The sequence below is a fragment of the Balaenoptera physalus genome (genome assembly GCF_965194825.1).
Source record: "Balaenoptera physalus genome assembly, chromosome: 5".
Classification (NCBI taxonomy): domain Eukaryota; kingdom Metazoa; phylum Chordata; class Mammalia; order Artiodactyla; family Balaenopteridae; genus Balaenoptera; species Balaenoptera physalus.
Window position 1 is genome coordinate 149,148,972 of NC_138884.1, and position 17,274 is coordinate 149,166,245.

At 53.6% G+C, this 17,274-nt stretch overlaps 1 protein-coding gene across 3 annotated transcripts in view; it reads right to left on the reverse strand.

The window, feature by feature from the left end:
* FAM193A (family with sequence similarity 193 member A) overlaps window positions 1-17,274 on the reverse strand; it is a 173,342-nt gene that overhangs the window by 60,647 nt on the left and 95,421 nt on the right. For 2 of the 3 annotated variants that reach the window (XM_082464332.1, XM_082464330.1), the window contains 5 exons: window positions 14,753-14,898; window positions 14,248-14,415; window positions 10,948-11,182; window positions 5,385-5,509; window positions 164-311 (listed from right to left, as the gene is read on the reverse strand). In XM_082464332.1, coding sequence (XP_082320458.1) covers window positions 164-311; window positions 5,385-5,509; window positions 10,948-11,182; window positions 14,248-14,415; window positions 14,753-14,898 — 822 coding nt within the window. The remainder of the gene's footprint in view (window positions 1-163; window positions 312-5,384; window positions 5,510-10,947; window positions 11,183-14,247; window positions 14,416-14,752; window positions 14,899-17,274) is intronic. The other variant, XM_082464331.1, reaches the window with a different exon arrangement.

The following is a 17,274-nucleotide window of genomic DNA, read 5'->3' on the forward strand; positions in this document are numbered from 1 at the left end:
GCACCCAGGCCAGCAGGGACCTGACCGGCAGCTGACCCCGCGGGCGTGGCTGGGCGTCCCCTCCGGCGCAGCAGCAGCTGGGAGCCCCCGCTCGCACGCCTCCCCTGGGCACACGGCCCCTCGCGGCGGGCTCCTCGCGGCCGTCCCGGCGGCGCGCACCCACCTGCTCGTCCACGTAGGCGTCGATCCTCTTCTGGCACTCCAGCCACTCCTCGGCCACCCCGCGGAGCTCCTCCTCGGAGCGCTGGTACCGCTGCAGCAGGGTGCTGTACGTGTCCTCGTTGCAGGTGTCGTGCGTCGTGGTCCCCAGCCTGGGGAGAGAGGCCTTTCAGCACTCTGGCCATCATCTCCCCTCCCGAGGTGGCCAGTGGGACACCACCACACACCCCACGAGGCTGCTGTGCGGGATGAGTTAAGCACACAGCCCAGGCACCCACGACAGAGTCTGGCCTAGAGAAGCAGCTCCAGGAAGCAACAGCTCCTAAGAAAAAAATGAGTGGTGAGTAACGCTGTTCTAAAAAGACTAAGGCCCAGAGATTCAGTTCACTAGATGTGGGGTCGTAAACTGTTTTTCCCTACTGAGATTCACTGACCCAGAGAGAACAAAACATTCACTGAGAAATACAAAATTCGGACCTGGTTTGCAAATCAAGTAAAACAGGAAATTCAGTTCAATAAAAAATATAGTTATAGTTTCATTTACTCTGTGTATCTTGTTAAGAAAGATGGTAAGATGGCAGATGAGAAAATAAACAGAAAACAAAAGACACAAATAGAGGTAAACACCTGGGCTTCTCAAGAGGAGGGTGGCACGGGAGAGGAGAAGCGGGAGAGTGGGGGAGGGGTGCAGGCTCACAGGCAGCTTATCTTCAGACACCGTTCCTTTTCCCAATACCTAAACATGTCAACATCTGAACCAAAGCAACGGTGATAAAGACCTCATAACAAAGAATTTCAAAATCAAAGGCAACATTCACAATCGCTCAGGAGCACAAAGATGATGTGCAGGCTTAGTAATCACTGCTGTTCACACGAAAGAGCTGGAAGTTACCCACTGGGATCGGTGATACCACCCCAGACAAGCTTCTCATTACAGACTACGTCACACCTGCTTGTTCACACTCAGACTCAGACACACATGCACTTACAGACGTATGTTTTGAAATGGAGATGCTCCCATGTTAAGTGAAGAAAGGACTACGTCATCATGTGTAAAGATGCACATGTGTGGGAGGCGTGGACACTGGAAAAAATCTGGAAGCAGCACCCAGTTGTGTTTATGGTACCCACCTCTCTTCAGGGTTTCCTTTGCTTTCAGAATTTTATTGCAATGACAATCTAATAATTTTATAATGAAAATAAACAACAGTGATTTTAAAAACAAGAACTTTTCCATGGGTGCAGACACCTCCCTTTCCACCCTGGTGACCACTGCATGAAAACACACGTCATGCGAGTGGACTCATATTTGCTGAAGCCGTCTACAACGGCTCCATCACTTCAAGGAGGGAGCACGCAGAAAACAGGGTCACTGAAAAGCTGTGCAGGAAAGCCCAGAGCCAGGAAAGGGAACGACGCGACCCACGCGGTGATGGGGCTGGCTCAAACACCGGGGCTGTCCCCAGGAAACAAAAGTCCTCAAGACCCAGAATCCAGTGCCTCTCCGAGGTCCCCCTGGCTCCACACAGCACGTGGGCGCCCCCAGGCCTGAGAGCACGGCAGCCCACGAGGCAGCGGTCTTCTCCTCGACCCCTGCCTCTGCAACCCTGCTCCTCACAAACTGATTTCCCCTCTTCATGCAAACCCCACCTTCCCTGTAAGGCCACCCAGAAGACTGGGATGGAGGCTGAGGGAACTCGTGCTCTCCTCCCGCTCCTGCCCGAGGTGAGAACCGCTCTCCTCCTGTCCTACGCCACAGACTCTACTTAGAGCCAGAGGAGGGCAAAGCAGCCGGGGGTCTTGGGACTTCTGTGGTGGGGCACTCAGAGCACAAGCTGTAGGCACAGGGCTGGAGTCCAGAGAGGAAACAGGGAGCTGCTAGACTGCAGAACGTGTCCTCAAGGCCAACAGCATCAATGGGTCAGCAGGCAGGTTACTACCTAAATATTCACTCTGCAAACACATGACGGTTAACAGCTGGTAATATCGATTATGAGTATTGTCTATGTGAAACAATAAGTGATAAGGAAAATGAGATTAAATCAGTTCAGGTACGTTTACTTACAAGCCTAATTAAACATTCCCCTAACAATGAATATATCAATATACTTAAAGACGAAATTGGGCAATAGCTACTAAAACCACCACAACAAATAAGGAGACACAATGGGGCTCCTGGTCTTGCCAGAGGGATGGAAGCAGAGTCTGACAGAGCTTCTGGTCTCACACGAACTCTCAGGCAGCACAGACAGTGGCCTGGCCTGCTGGAGGACCCAGACCCTGGCGTCGCTACACGACAAACAGAGCTGGTTCCTTAATGGGTAAATTGTAAGGGAAAGTGGATAGGGGTGGGGGCCTGCACATTAAAGAATCTCAAAAGGGGGCTTCCCTGGTGGCGCAGTGGTTGAGAGTCTGCCTGCCAATGCAGGGGACACAGGTTTGAGCCCTGGTCTGGGAAGATCCCACGTGCCGCGGAGCGACTGGGCCCGTGAGCCACAATTACTGAGCCTGTGCGTCTGGAGCCTGTGCTCTGCAACAAGAGAGGCCGCAATAGTGAGAGGCCCGCGCACCGTGATGAAGAGTGGCCCCTGCTTGCCGCAACTGGAGAAAGCCCTCGCACAGAAACGAAGACCCAACACAGCCAAAAATAAATAAATAAAGAATTATAAAAAATGGTTAAGATGGAAAAAAAAATTATTAAAAAAAAAAAAAGAATCTCAAAAGGCACGGAGGAAAAGGGGCCGGGAGTGGAGGTCAGTGTTTAATGGTGACAGAGTCTCTATCTGGGGTGACATCCAAGTTTTGCAAATAGTGGTGACAGTTGCCCAACGTTATAAATGTAATTAATGCTATTGAATTGTACATTTTAAACTAGTGAACTATATGGTGTGTGAATTCTATCTCAGTAAAGCTGTTAAAAAACAGAGACATAACTTTCCTAAATTAAGTCAGTTCCTTTAACGAAGTCAACCTTTGGGTAGATCATTTGTATTTAAAAAAAGAAAAACAAAACTACAGCAAATAAAAAAGCAGGCAAGACTATGGGAATGCACATGAGTAATAAGAGAATAAAGAAAGGGGGACTTCCCTGGCGGTCCAGTGGTCTAAGACTCCACGCTTCCACTGCAGGGAGCGCACGCTCGACCCCTGGTCAGGAAGCTGAGGTCCCGCATGCCGCACAGTGCGGCCAAAAAAACAAAAAGAGAGAGAAGTAAGACAGGGAGTTACGGGATCGCTGTGCAAGCCAACTGAGTGACAGCTCTGGGCGAGGCTCCCGTGCCCAGTGGGCCACGCAGACGGACTTGCTTCTAAGTGAGCACGCTGGGCTGGGGCTAAGGGATGTTCACCTGCTATCAATCCATTCAGCTTACATTTATTTTGTGTAGTCTTCTGTATCTGTATTTTACTTTATAATAAAGTTAAACAAAATGCAGGCCCAGAGACAAAAAGTGTCAGTGTTGCAATACTCACAACTATGGATTTTGTGTGCCACAGACATAGTCATTACTTTAGGGGGTAGCGTTTGTATATAAGTTGTCACAAAATTTTTAGGAGTTGTTAAATAGGTATCTGTAAACTACAAGCTCAAATCTGAATTGTTCTTTGTTGGGCCCAACAAAGGTGTCTCCTGGGGAACTCGAAGGAATGGCTCCTTCTGGCGCCCCGGACTCCTGGGGAACGCCCTGCTTGCCTTCTCCCCAGCTTCCATCCCCATCTCCAAGCACCCCGTCCCTCACCCGCTCCTGAGAGCAACTCTGCAGCTTGACCCCAGGATTAACACCGAAGACTCTAAAACACTGCTGATCTTTGGAGACTGACCACCATTCGCAATGAGCAAGATGAGAAAGCCAGAGCCAGGGCCCAGGAAAAAGTGGAGCTTTATAACACATTTCAGGTTTCTGCCACCCACCCACGGTTTGATGAGAGGCCCATCAAACTCCCTGGCTCACCAGAAAAAGAAAAAAAAGGCTAAATACCCTGGAATGCTGCCATAAGGACCCCACCCCCACCCCCCCACGCACACACAAGATGCATGTCTTTTTATAAAAAGTGCTCTTGCTGGATTTGAGCATCGTAACTGGGCACAATCTCCATGAGGGTCGCGGTTAGGACACTCACGTCTCTGTGCACCCACCATGGAACGTAACGGCGCTGTCAGGGTGGGTGGGAAGCAGGCGGTGGTGTGGGAGATGCTGGAAGCAGGGTGAGGGCCACACCAGTAACTCTTTGTCCTGACCACCTTAGCCCCAGTCCTCCTTCCCTAGCTGCTTTTAAGGTTATTCTTGCTCCGGAGGTAAGGGTGAGAAGTGGGAATAGCTAGGACCCCTCAAATAGGAGTTAGGAATACAGGAAACAAAGACTGGATTGAAACATGGATTTCAAGGGGAAAAAAAAAAAAGGTGAGTACTGTGTAAGTTAACTGCAACAATAATATACTGACGTAAAAATAATTACCCTTCTTTGCGAATCTGGCCCAACCATATTTTGGTGTGGACCTTTAAACCAAGATGACTACAGTCTGTGCTGTTCTGTGATGCATCTACAGCCTGGGAATCTGTTCACAGGTGGTAAGCAGATGAGGAACAAAATCACCCGCTGCAGGGCTGAGGTAGCTCACACCTGGCTCTCTAGCACAGGGACAGCAGATCCAAGGAGAGGCCCAACTTGTCAAGCCACCTCGGAGCAAACACCCCCGGCTGCACTTTCCCCTTCCCCCTCACCAGGGCAAGTGACCCGAGGCTGTACTTGGGACTCCGGGCTTGGCACACCTGATGAAGCCCCACGGAAGCTCTACAGCAGTAAGAAGAACCCAAGCCATGAGCCACGATGCGAAGCGAATGCTTGAGAGACCTGACAGCGTGTCTAATCCCTCCCCTAGCGCCCCGGAGCCCCTTAGCACCACCAGCCCTCCCCCTGCCCCCCAAGTGCGCCAGCACAGACCACACCACAGCCACCTGGCAAAGCCTGGGACTTGTCAAGTGAACTGCTATGTTTACCACAGCTTTTCCCCATTCAGGAGAAATCTGTGAGGCTAAACCTTAGTAGCAATGATACTGGGTTTATGATTTTAAAGTTCAATCGTATTACTCTTTGGGTTTTGTGCTTTCTACCCAAACTGTATTTTCCCCTAAGCCCGGTAATTTTCAGGCAAGAACTGCCCCTGCAGTGGCGTTCGGGAGCACGCCGTCACGCCAGCAGGACGCGTGCAGGTGGAGGCCGAGTACCTGATCTGCGACACCAGCGCCGGCAGGCTGCTCTGGAGAAGCGGCTCCGAGAAGACCAGGTCTTCAAAGAGGTGCTTGTTGTGCAGCTCCCACGTAACCTGGAACTTTTTCAAGTGTTCGTTTTCCTAGTTAGACAGACACACAGAAGACACACCCAATCAAAGACTGACAAATTCCCAGAAGGGCTTCTCCCCCCGCCCCCAAACCCACAGCCCTCTGACCAGGCCCAGAGCATTCTGCTCAGGAGGGGCTGCTACTCCCTGTGCCTCCGGCCTCCCTTCCAAATGACTCAACACAAAACAAAGGGGTGGCAAGACGCACACAGACGAGGGGACAGAAAAAAGAGAAACCAGCGTACACGTCCGGCAGCCACTTCTCATAACCATACCTCCCAAATGTATTGCACGCCCTACCTCTCAAACAACTTAAATAAACGCATACAAATCCTCTGATGCCGAAGGACAATCGTGTCTGAGCCTGTCTCGAGAAGTCTCCCGTTCCGACAGACACAGCAACTTCCCTGCTAGAGATGCCGTGTGGAAGCTCTGCTCCTTCTTTCCCTGGCAACCATGGGCAACCTCATCAGTCACTTCCTTCTGAACAACACTTCTGAACATTTGGAAGCATCCTGGCCATCACAGCGAGTGACCTCCAGAGAGAACAGGGTGACCGGGGCAGACAGCACCACGACCTCCCCACGTGCAGCGTTCACATTCAACAGCTTCTGGCCGCAACCACGCGCGTCTGAACCCACACGTCCGTCTGTCAGTCACACGCACACCACTCGTGGTGCACCACCTCGCACCTGGGGAAACACTCCTCACCTGAGTGACCGACAGTCTGGAGAGGCTTCACTGGGCACCACACTCCAGTCCCCTCTGAACAGGTGACTCATGCCACCCCATGTACTGGTCTGTTCCTATTCACTGCATAGCCCAACTGAGCTGAAATTATGACACCTGGAGATGTCAGGACACGATCTACGCGTGGAGATTCCATTGCCCTGTGCCCTGATCACTGGTGGGCGGAGGGGCTGAGAGGGCAGCTTGGGGCGAACAGCTCCTGTTCCCGAGCACACACCTGCGGGACGCTGCGGAGCACGCGTGGCCCTGCCCCACCGCGCACGCACGCCTGCTCTGCGAGCCGCACGCAGCCCCTGCTTGTACTTGAGACCCACACGGAGGCTCGGCAGGGCATCCACGACGTCTGCAGGGAACCTCAACCCCCGACTCTGTCAGCGCTTCCAGCACCTGTCCTCACTGCACGTTTTGCCGAAACACCAGGGCCTCCCAGGTCTAAATTTCATCATTCCTGTTTCACACGCAGCGTCTCTCGGAGCAATTACGATACAGGAAAGCTGGGTGGGGCAGAAGACCAGGGCCTGGGAACCGAAAAACTAGGCCCAAGGCCTGGAATGAGGCCTGATCACAAGCACATAATTTTAAGAACGTGCTTGTAATAATGACATAGCCACCGAGGCAGTGAGGAAAGGACGTGTGTCACACACTTCAGCAGAGACCACTCTGCACAGGCGCGGTGCCAGCATGAGGACACAGAGACTAGCGCAGCAGGTCCCTGAGTGCCGGGAGTCCCCGGGGGACAGAGGATTGGCGACGGTCTGATTTATGATTTGTCTCCACGACAAAGGAGCTAAGGCAGCAGCCAGACTAGGCCCTCAGCCAGATGAGAGAGGGTCCAGGGAAGGCGTCCAGGAGAGCCGAGGTCCTGCCTGGCCTCCCCTGTCAATCTCTGGGACAGAGTCAACAGTCCCTGCCCGCCAGCCCGTGAGCAACCCTGGGCACTAAGTTATAATACTTGCACGGGTGGGACCACAGCTCTGGATTTGGGCTCACATTAACTAAAGGTAATAAAGGTAAAGACCGATTTATGAAGATGTTTGGCATTTTTTATGAAATCTGAAATTATACTTCCCGGTGAGTCATGCAAGAGAAACAGCAGACCCCAAACTCGTTTCACAACCTCAGATCGACTCGGGACAACAACACAGGCTAGTAGTAAGGAGTACTTCCCGTGGGCCAGGCCTGGTTCCTAGTGCTTCCCACATGCGAACTCATAAGCGCCCACAGGAACCCTGAACTTGGTGCTGCCGTGCCCCATTCACAGGCCAGAAACAGTGTACACAGGCTGAGCAACATGCCCTGGGCCTGGGGGGACGGGGTCTGCGGGGGGGGGGCGGGGGGTGCTGTCACAGCTGCTACGAGAGACGAGACCCGGGGGTCGGCAAAGACTTGGTGCTGCCCCAGCCGGAGGCCAAAGAAAAAGCTCCCGGATGACCTGAGCCTAGGCACTTCGACCCAAACCACTCTCACTTCTCACTTCACCTGCAGGGAGGTGTTTGGGGGTTGGAAGAAGAAAGAGGAAGTGTGTACAGTCAAGTCCTGCAGCAGAGCTTGAGAAACAGCTGGAGATTCAAGATTCTTCTGGCCTTATAAATGGAAATTCAGATTTCACAATTCTTACAGCCTGGGAAGGCATTTCCTAGGTGAATGGAGGCCTGACTTTGGTCCCAGTTTTATTTCAGTGTTTACAATCATTAGAAAACCTGTGGCCGGTCTGATGCCCGGGGGCACGAGCACATTTCCCAGGAAAGGCATGTGTTTGAAGACGCCTCTCTACGCCCTGACACGGTCCGTGGTCCTGCGGCGGCGGGAGGGCAGGAGGGCAGGAGGGGTTGTCTCCAGAGAGGCTAAGGGAGTGAGCACAGCACGAGCTGGCAAGGTGTGCACGGTGAGTGAGCTTGCTGCTTCAAGGACAACTGACCCCACTTGTGGCCAATCCCAAAATCTGAGCTCTCAAGCAAAAACCAGAACTTTGGAAATCTTACATCTGCCACTGTGGCCTTGAAGCTTCTCCACATTTAAAGATCTTTCTGATGAGGATCGCAGAGATGGTGACAAAGGCCATTTTTAATATTGAATATCGTGCTGCCTAACGTGACACTGAATATCTTCAGGAAGATCTGTGTGGCTCATTCAGTGAACCAGTGTTTTCCACACGACCGACGTCTGATGCTGGAAAACCACTTGAAGTGTGAGCTACACCTGTGGGCTGTGACGGAGCAGAGCCGGCTCAGCTCAGTGACACGGCTCCAGGTCCTACACTGCAGCTAACCGTTAAGAAGCACTGCGACTCTGGTGTACTCTCTCAAAGAAGAATATCCACAACAAACTGAAAAGTCTATGAGACTATTCTTCCAAACACGTATCTGTGGGAGGCCCAATTCTCTTCAAAAACTTCAACCAAAACAACCTATGAAGACAGACGGAGCACAGAAGCAGATGTAAGAATCCACACATCCTCCGTTAAGCCAGACACTAAAGAGATGTGCAAACATGTAAACGGTGCCCCTCTTCTTACTAAACGTTTTGTTTTGGAAAACAGTTTTTTTTATTTAGAGATATGCTGTTTATGTTATGCAATGAGCTGTTATTTTAAAAGTGATTTAACGAATATCTTAAATTTCTCCGTTTTAATTTCACCACAGTAAATACTGATAGATAAAATCTGCACAAACAAGAGCTATTTGGGGCTCTCAGTTTTTAAACTGAAAGGAGTCCAAGTCCAAAAATGCTGAGACTCTGAGACATGGACTTGGAAGTTAATCTCACCTCGGCTCTGTCAACTCTTACCCTGCTCAGATCATGGGGTAGACCCAGAAAGACGCTGTTATAAATCTGTGAACTGTTCTCAATCCAGTTTGAACACCCCAAACACAAAAAGAGATTTTTGAGATAACTGGGACATTTTTCTGAGCGCACAGAAATCACCATAAGTTTTCTCAGGTGTGACAGCGGTACAGTGGTTACATGGGATGAAGTGAGCTCGCAGAGGGGATCTGCGTGTTGCCCGACTCACTGACTTCTAGGCTTGGGGGTTTTCACATCACATCAACAGCCCCCCACCCCTGCCAAGGTCACCCTCGGCACAGGCCCTTGCTGTCCCTCCTGTGGGCAGGGTCTCTCCTGCCCCCTCACAGAGGCTGTGATCATCTGTGGTCCCAGCATTATGTGCTGGAGCTAGGCTGTACCTCCTATCTCCCAGGACGAGAAGAAATCTTTGGAGGGAATGCTGGCTTCTGAGCACATGACTTTCTCAGGATTCTACCAGCTTTCGATTTGTTTTTCCCTCCAAGGCTTCTTCCCTTTCATGCCAACGCAGCAATGCGTTTTAAAAGATTCTACCTTGTTTTAGCCTGTGTTATCCAGAGTTCAGCTGTCTCCCTTGGAGGAAGGGAGAGTCCAGGTTACTGCTGTGGTGTCTCACTGGAAACCAAAGTGAGTATCTCCATGTGCGAAGAAAGTGAAGTAGATCACTGACCAAACAGCTGTATTTTGATCTTAGAGCTGATGCTCAGTAAACACGGTCCACATTATTTTCTGGTGGCTGAGGAAGATGGCGTGCGCTCTAAGCGGCCGAGGAGGGTGAGGCGGAGGTGGCCCTGGCTGGCTGGGGGGCAGCAGCAGCTCTCCGCACTGCTCTGTGCACCAGGCTCAGGCCAGTGCTGGCATAGAGCAAGCGGCAGGGGAGCTGGGCTTCTGGAGGACAGGGAGACATTCAGTGAGCCGCGGGTGGGTGCTGCTTGGGATGCCCGGGGGTCAGCCCCTCAGGCTCGGTGCTGAACAGGGTAACCGCCCGCCCATGCATTCACCCGCTCCTTTTCTCACGGCGGGTGCTTCCCTCGAGGTTTTCGGGACTCACTTGCAGGAACGGCAACGCTCTACTGAAGTGATGCTGCTTGAGGAGCTCTGTGAACCCCCCGAAACTACCTGCAAAATTGGTTAATTTTTCTATCGAGGTCTATCGACTTTAGAGTCACATAAAGACCTTACGCTTAAAACTTCCGGAACCACCGGTCACTGCATTTGTTTTAAAATGCAGTTTTACCACTAAGAAAGCACCCAAAACCAGCCCAATGAAGTCTCACTTAATAATAAAATTTGAGTGATGATGAGAAACTCCACAGACTATTAGTAAGTCGAGAAAGCAAAGACGGCTTGTCCCTCCTTCCAGCCGGCAGGTGCGCTTGAGGCTGTCGAGGACCAGGCCCAGGAACTGAGTTTCTACCAGAGGCCTCCGTCCACCCAGTTGTGGTCATTTCCCTTCTGAGGCGGTCAGAGACCGCCCACAGGGGTCGGCGTCTTACGTGGTTCTATAACCTACGCTCAGCCCAGCGCTGGGCTGGCAAGTAGATCAGTGACTACGAGCCGGGGGGGACACAGGTGCCCTGCCGTCCCCATGCTCTGCACTCCCTCTGAGAACACAGCCCCCATCTGCAGAATTCACAGCACAGCCACTCCTCTGTCTCCTTCCTACTGTCACCCACCCCGGCCCTCACCTCACACAGTCCCCACACCGCGCCCCCAGGCCCCAAGGTCCCCAAGCAGTATTTCCGCTTTCATCCAGCAGCCAAGTCCAGAGGGGAGAGAAAGAGGAGAGGAATCAGGCCCCCAGCCCCGCCTGCACATCTCGGAGGAGGGGAGGGGCGCGCCGGGCCTCCAGACCCCCCCGCCCCCGCCCCAGGCAGGGGACGTAGCCGACTCACCAGGGTGCCGAGGAAGGTGCTGATGGTGCGCGCCGCCTGGCACAGGGCACCGTACTCCTCGAGGAGCAGGGAGATGAACTGGTGCGCTTGCGGGGGGCCCTGCAGGGCGGACGGCGACTTCACCCTGGACGCGGCCGACAGCTGCCGCAGGAGCCGGACCTTCATCTCTAGCACGTACTCTCGGGCCTGCTGCTCCAGCCGCTGGTACAGCTGGTAGGGGTCCCGCTCGCAGAGCCTGCACAGGAGAGAGAGTCACCACTCGCCCGCAGGGGGACCCTGGGACCCCGGGGCTGCCCACCTAATGACAACCGCCGTCTTCTCACAGTCAGCCCGCTCGACAGAGGGGGAGTCCCAGAGTCACTGGCCAAAAGGCAGCGACCGGAGCCCACTGAGAGCTCGCTGTCAAGCCCCGAGGCGACGCCGGGTCAGACGCGAAGCCAGGTGGCTGGGCGAGTCCCGGGACTCAGGCAGCCAGCAGGTGGCAGAGCGGGTACAGCTGAGCCGCGCGGGGGGCCACAGAACTGCCGAGCCCGGGAGACCCCAGCACTCATCTCTGAACGCTTGTATGCGGACAGGTGAAAAGCCACGGCCCCCAGAGGTGACACCTGGGCTGCAGCACGGGAGCGGGCTGCTCTTTCTTCTTCCTAGGAATTCAGTATCTGATCCAAGTGGGCTTCTTCTACTATTCTCATAATCAGAAGAAACTTTACAGACAGTATATCTCCTTTTAAATCATCCCACCAAAAAATAATAAAAGCGATAAGGTAAAATGTGTAAGCTGAAGATCAGAGACAACAAATCAATACATGCCCCAATCAGGCCACACAGCAATGATCATTTTCATGAATTTCTTCCCTAACCTGGAGATCATCAACTTTTACCAACTTGTTCTATAGTAACTGGCATGACTATGTTTAAAGTGACCACTCGCTTCAGTTGTGCACTTCTGAGGAGCCTCCAGACGGAAATCTACAACCGTTGAAGCGACAACTCCAATACCCGTCTAGAGCCCATCACCAGGAGGAACCACTGTGACCTCAGCACACAAGCTGTAAAATACATTAAGCTGTAGTTCCTGGATTTGGATAACGGATCCTTTCACCTCTGGGCACCACGCTGGGTCAAAAGAGAAGACTGTAAGTTGTCACCTATTCCACTTCTAAGTCACCACACTACCTAGGTTGTAAAAGACAAGAGCCGAGTGAAAATGGAACTTGTGTAGCCTTACAAAAAACGTGGCCAGAGAAACAGTAAGAACTGATGGGACCCCCACTGTGGTGAGTCTACTTCAGATATAGATATATTAATTGTTTAGCTTAGCATGACAATCATAATTTTAATTACTAGTACAGCAACTGTTCTCTGAAACAGAATGTATTTCACCTCTTAAAGGAAACTCACTTAAAGGAAGACTCAAAATGACACAGGGACAATCGAACTTACAAGGAGACTGGACGCCTCCTTCTTGGTTCTCTTCGCCTGCTGGAATTAGACATGCATTGCATTTTATTTCTTTGTCCATTTCTGTATCTTATAAATTTAATGACATGACCACATGGTACTTTTGCAAGTAGACTTGTAAAAAGTGCTACGGCCAAGGGGCAGGAAGATGAAGGTGCTGTGGGAGCTCACCCAGCCGTGCGTTAAACAAGCACTGGCCCCGGCGGCTGTGTCAAAGCCACAGCAGGAAGACGCCAGGAAAACAAACTCTCAGGCCACTGGATGCTCAGAGCACATGCACATACACATACAGAGCGTAATTCCAGGTAGTGGCAGTAACACGATAAAAAAGAAGGGAAGGGTTGATAAAGAATGATGGGGGAGGCCCCTCGGAGTTTAGGTCAGGTGGTCTCTTTGAGATGGTGACTCTGAAGTCTAAAGTGAAGGATGGAAGGGAGGAAAAAAAACCCTGAGCAAGGAAGAACATTCCAGACCGAGCGAAGAGCAGAAACCAGCAGGTCTGTGGAGGACGGCATGAGAGCCGGTGTGGCTGAACGCAGTGACGATGTGTGAAAATGGGGGGCGGGGTGGGGTGGGGGGGGAGGAAGGCGGAGCAGCAGGACGCCGAGGGCCACGGAAAGGGGCAAAGGAGAATCGCCGCCAGCTGCACAGGTCCTAGTGGTGCCTTAAGGCTTTACAGACAGCCCTTCCTCGTGTGTACTGGCACTCAGACAACAAGAGGAGGGTCCTCAGACATGGAGACTAGGAAAAACGTAGTACACGTAAAACGTGTGAAAAACATGTGACACATATATACCCAGACCTCAAATGGGGGCGTGGAATTTTTCCACTCTTAACGGTATGTTTCATTACTAGAATACTGCTGTTTCCCAAACCTCTCTGCCATAACATCCCATCTGAACAATTATTTACTGAGCATTTCCTTTCAATTGTCTCTTATTTTACTTTGGCCTCTTCCTAAGCATTCACAAGCTGTGAAGCTGCAAGTGTGACATGCAGGTTATACATACTTTCCTAATATTCACTAGGAAACCTAACTTCTAAAAAAGGCACACACCACCTAGAGCCATTTCATGTAGTCAAACCCTAAACACACCGGCCGAATCACTAACTAGTTAATACAGCCCACAGCCAGTCACCACACCCATCTCCAGGATGAACTCTACAGCACAGCGAACAAGAGGTTACAGAACCCCAAAGGGGCTGCATTCAAAACGTGAAAAAAAGACCAAAATGAAAATCAGTTCATGGAATGTCTCGCTCAAATTTACCGCTTTTATTTGGAACATCTCTAAAAAGAGGAAAAACATGGTACAAACTCTAAGGAAGAATAAAAATTACACCCACTTCAAACTCTGTGCTGTCACTGAGCACAAGGTCCCCGCCTGCGCAAGCGCGCCCTGCCGTGAGCCCCGCCCAGTGAGAAGCACCTGTGTGAACAGGCCTGTGACAACTGGCTCTCCATCCACCACCGGACCTCACGGGGCCTCGGTTTTCTCATCTCCTAAGCGGCATAACTGCCTCTCCTCCATGGGGCAATAAAGCAGGAGTGCCTGAGAAAGTGCTCAGCAAGTGCCCAAAAGGAGTCCTACTGTCAGCCTCAACACACTAAGGAATGAGAGAAGTACGTCCATTCACTTTCATTACACAGGTAATAAGCCTTCCATCAGAATGAGAATCTGAGAGTTCACCCAGCCCGTCTGCTGCAGGCCTTGCCACGTGCCCGGGGCTGAGCTCGCGGGACAAGCTCTCCCAACCCCGAGAGGGGAGTCCCCCTGAGCAGAGGGGAGGCCCGGGTGGGCGGCTGGTGGGGGAGGGCCGCGCCCGGGCAACACGCACCTGTCCACGAGCTCCTTCACCCCCTCCTTGTCGGGCACCAGAGACTGGTCCTGGTCGTCCGCCAGCGGGGTGCCCGCCTGCCGGTAGATGCAGCGGACCGTGTAGCGCACTTCCGACCAGTAGTTCTGCAGCTGCTGAGGTTCCCGCTCCGCCTCTGCCGAAATCTCCCTGGGGACAAACGCCCACAGGACCGGCGCCATCAGCCCCGGCACAGCCCCCAGGGCCCTTGGCCGTCAAGGCTCCCATGGGCCCTGGTCCGCCTCGGCCGAGCCGGGCCCAGAGGCCAATCAGGACCCGCGCGTCCAGCTCCTCTTCCCAGTCCTCTGGCAGCGGCGGTGACGGCCTCCCCAGACCCCAAGTCGGAGGCATCCATCGACCCGAGACCCTAACTATTTTGGGGAGGCTCCCGCCCTTTGTGAGGATGTGCCTCCTCCCACCAGTCCTCAAGGGCAGCGACGAAGGAGGACCCCACCCCCCGCAGGCGAAGGGTCCCCCATACCCGTACCTGCGCTCGCTGCAGGCCTCGCAGGCGCACGCGGTGTCCGAGGGGGCAGCCGTGGGCAACGGCTGGGCACCCAGGGTGAGCCTCCCGCCACCGGCCTCGGGCTGCGAGCCGCCGAGCGGGGAGTGAAGAAGGAAGTCTTGACCCTGCTTTAGAGAAAAGAGGACAGACTCGTTATGAGTAATGCTCACGGCCCAAATTCGTTACTAACTGTTCGGGACAACGCCTTTTAGAAAAAATGTAAAACCTACACACCAAAAAGAAAATATTTCAACCGACACTACATAGGAAACTTTCTCTCTGACACCCAAGAATTTTGTCTGGAATCGATTATTTTTTTACCTGCTGATAGTCACATCACAACCACACGAGGACGGTCCATGAATCTCCTTCATGCATTAAAAAAGAGCAATTCCACTCCCAGTGCCCTAACTGGTACCTGCAACCACCATCCCAGGGGACACCACTCTGCAGAAACCTGAGCCTCTGCCCCACAACATCCAGGAGGAAGTGGGCTCAGACCTTGCCACCCAGCGGCCGCCATGGAGATCACGACCCCTCACCTCCCCTTGCCTCAGAACACGGTCCCACGACCCGCACAGCCGCCACCTGGTCCCTCGGGGATGTGGGCTCCAGGTTTAGGTCTGAGGACCCCCACACAGTGCAGGAAGGTGCTTGCACGTCCCGCAGGGCTCGTGAGCAGGGCAGCCAGCTCCAGCCAGCGCCCCAGTGGCCTGAAGAGAAGGGCCGAGTCACGGGAGAGGCTCCTGAAGGGAGGACACCATCGCTCCTCCTCCCGGCACCGTCAGGTCAAGTGTAAAGGCTCTGAGACGAGCCCGGCTCAGACCTCAGCCGGGTGCCAACTCCCCCACCTGCGGCCCCACCCCATCCGCTGCTGGATGAAGCACAAGAAAATCCTCCAGTGGAAGGGCCAGGAGCAGGGGAGCCACCCCCAAGCCGAGGGCAGAGCTTGCGCCGTCATCAAAGAACAGCCCCCAGCCCGAAAACATTCCTGCTGGGTGAGCGGACCCCGGAGTTACACCGGGGGCGGAGGCACAGCGGGGATGGGGGTGTCACACAGTCCCCAGCAGGCAGTCCAGTGCAAGGTCTCGACTGAGGCCTAGGAAAACCTCAACAGGGCCTCCTATGGGCAAGAGCCACCCGCCATGGACCACCTGTGAGGACCGCAGGGCCTGGGCACCAGAGGGGACCACAGAGAGACCAGCAAAGAACGGAAGAGCGGGGGTGGCAAAGGGAAGGCCGCAGGACAGGCACCGCTGCCCTCCAGCCCCGCAACATGCCCTTGGGTGACGCCGACGTCACTCACGGAAGCTGAGGGAGAAGCTCTGAACCAGATGAGACACTTGCACTTTCTGCAGATGGGACATGCATTCCTGAAAATGAGACAATGCTGATTCTGTGACTGGAGAGGCCACGGGTCTGACTGACAAGTCAGCGAGGGTCAGGCACGGGCGGTCAGACGAGGCGGGTCTGAGGCGGTGGTGGAGGAAGCAGGCTGCTCCCCGAGAGCAGCGAGGCTGCGCGCCCTGCCTCCACCCCACACGCACCCACACTCCACCCACGTGTCCAGCCCAGCCGAGGCCACTGTCACCCACCCCAGGCCTGGATACCACGGTGCTACCTGCACCCTGCACACCGAGGTTCCGTTCTCCGAGCAGCAGCCAGAGTGGTGTTTAACGTACGAATGAGACCATACACATCCCTGCAAAGACCCTCCCACACCACTTGAATAGACTCTCAATGTCTTCCCGCTGTCTTCCAGGTTGGCCAGGACCAACATCTGCTTTTACTTCACTGCACTTGCTCCCTTCACCCAGAGTGCTAATCTACTAAGCCTTTGAATGGCTTCCGACAAAAGAAGAATTCTCTCCATCAATCACGCCTCAGCAAAAAGATACCTACTCAGGGGGGCTGGTTGAACCAGTTCTCAATTCTTGCGTCTCAGCTCCAAACCCACCACTTTCTGCCCTGCAAACACTGCTCCTCTGCTGTGGTCGGCATCTGGCCTCTTCGGCAGAGGCCTCCCTCCTGGTTCCCGGCTGCACTGGCCCACTCCTACCGCTCGGAGGCCGAGGGACTGGGTGCAGCCGCTGCTTCAGCCTCCCAGCGGCCCCTCTGTCCCAAGTGTGTCCTCGAGCCCTCCCCTGACCCGGAGGGGCTGCTCCCTGGATGCACCACGACTGTAGCCTTAGCGCTCCCTTCTCGGGTCTGGGCATGGGTCTCCTGTCACTAGCTCATCACTCTCCACATTCAAGTGACCCTGTTCACATCAGTGGTGCGCTGCCGCCTCCTGACCTTGGTCACCCTGGCTAATCTCTGACATCACAAACTGCTATCTGAATTCCTGGGGTTTTCCTGTTTTTGACCTGTCTTCACCACCACAAGATCAGTTCCGTGAGAGCAGGACCCGTTCTGACCCGCCTGCCACTGCACACGAGCACCAACGATGCTGCCTGGTACCCTGGACAGACTCAGAGCAGCAGCCAAGAACCTGAAAAAGTAAC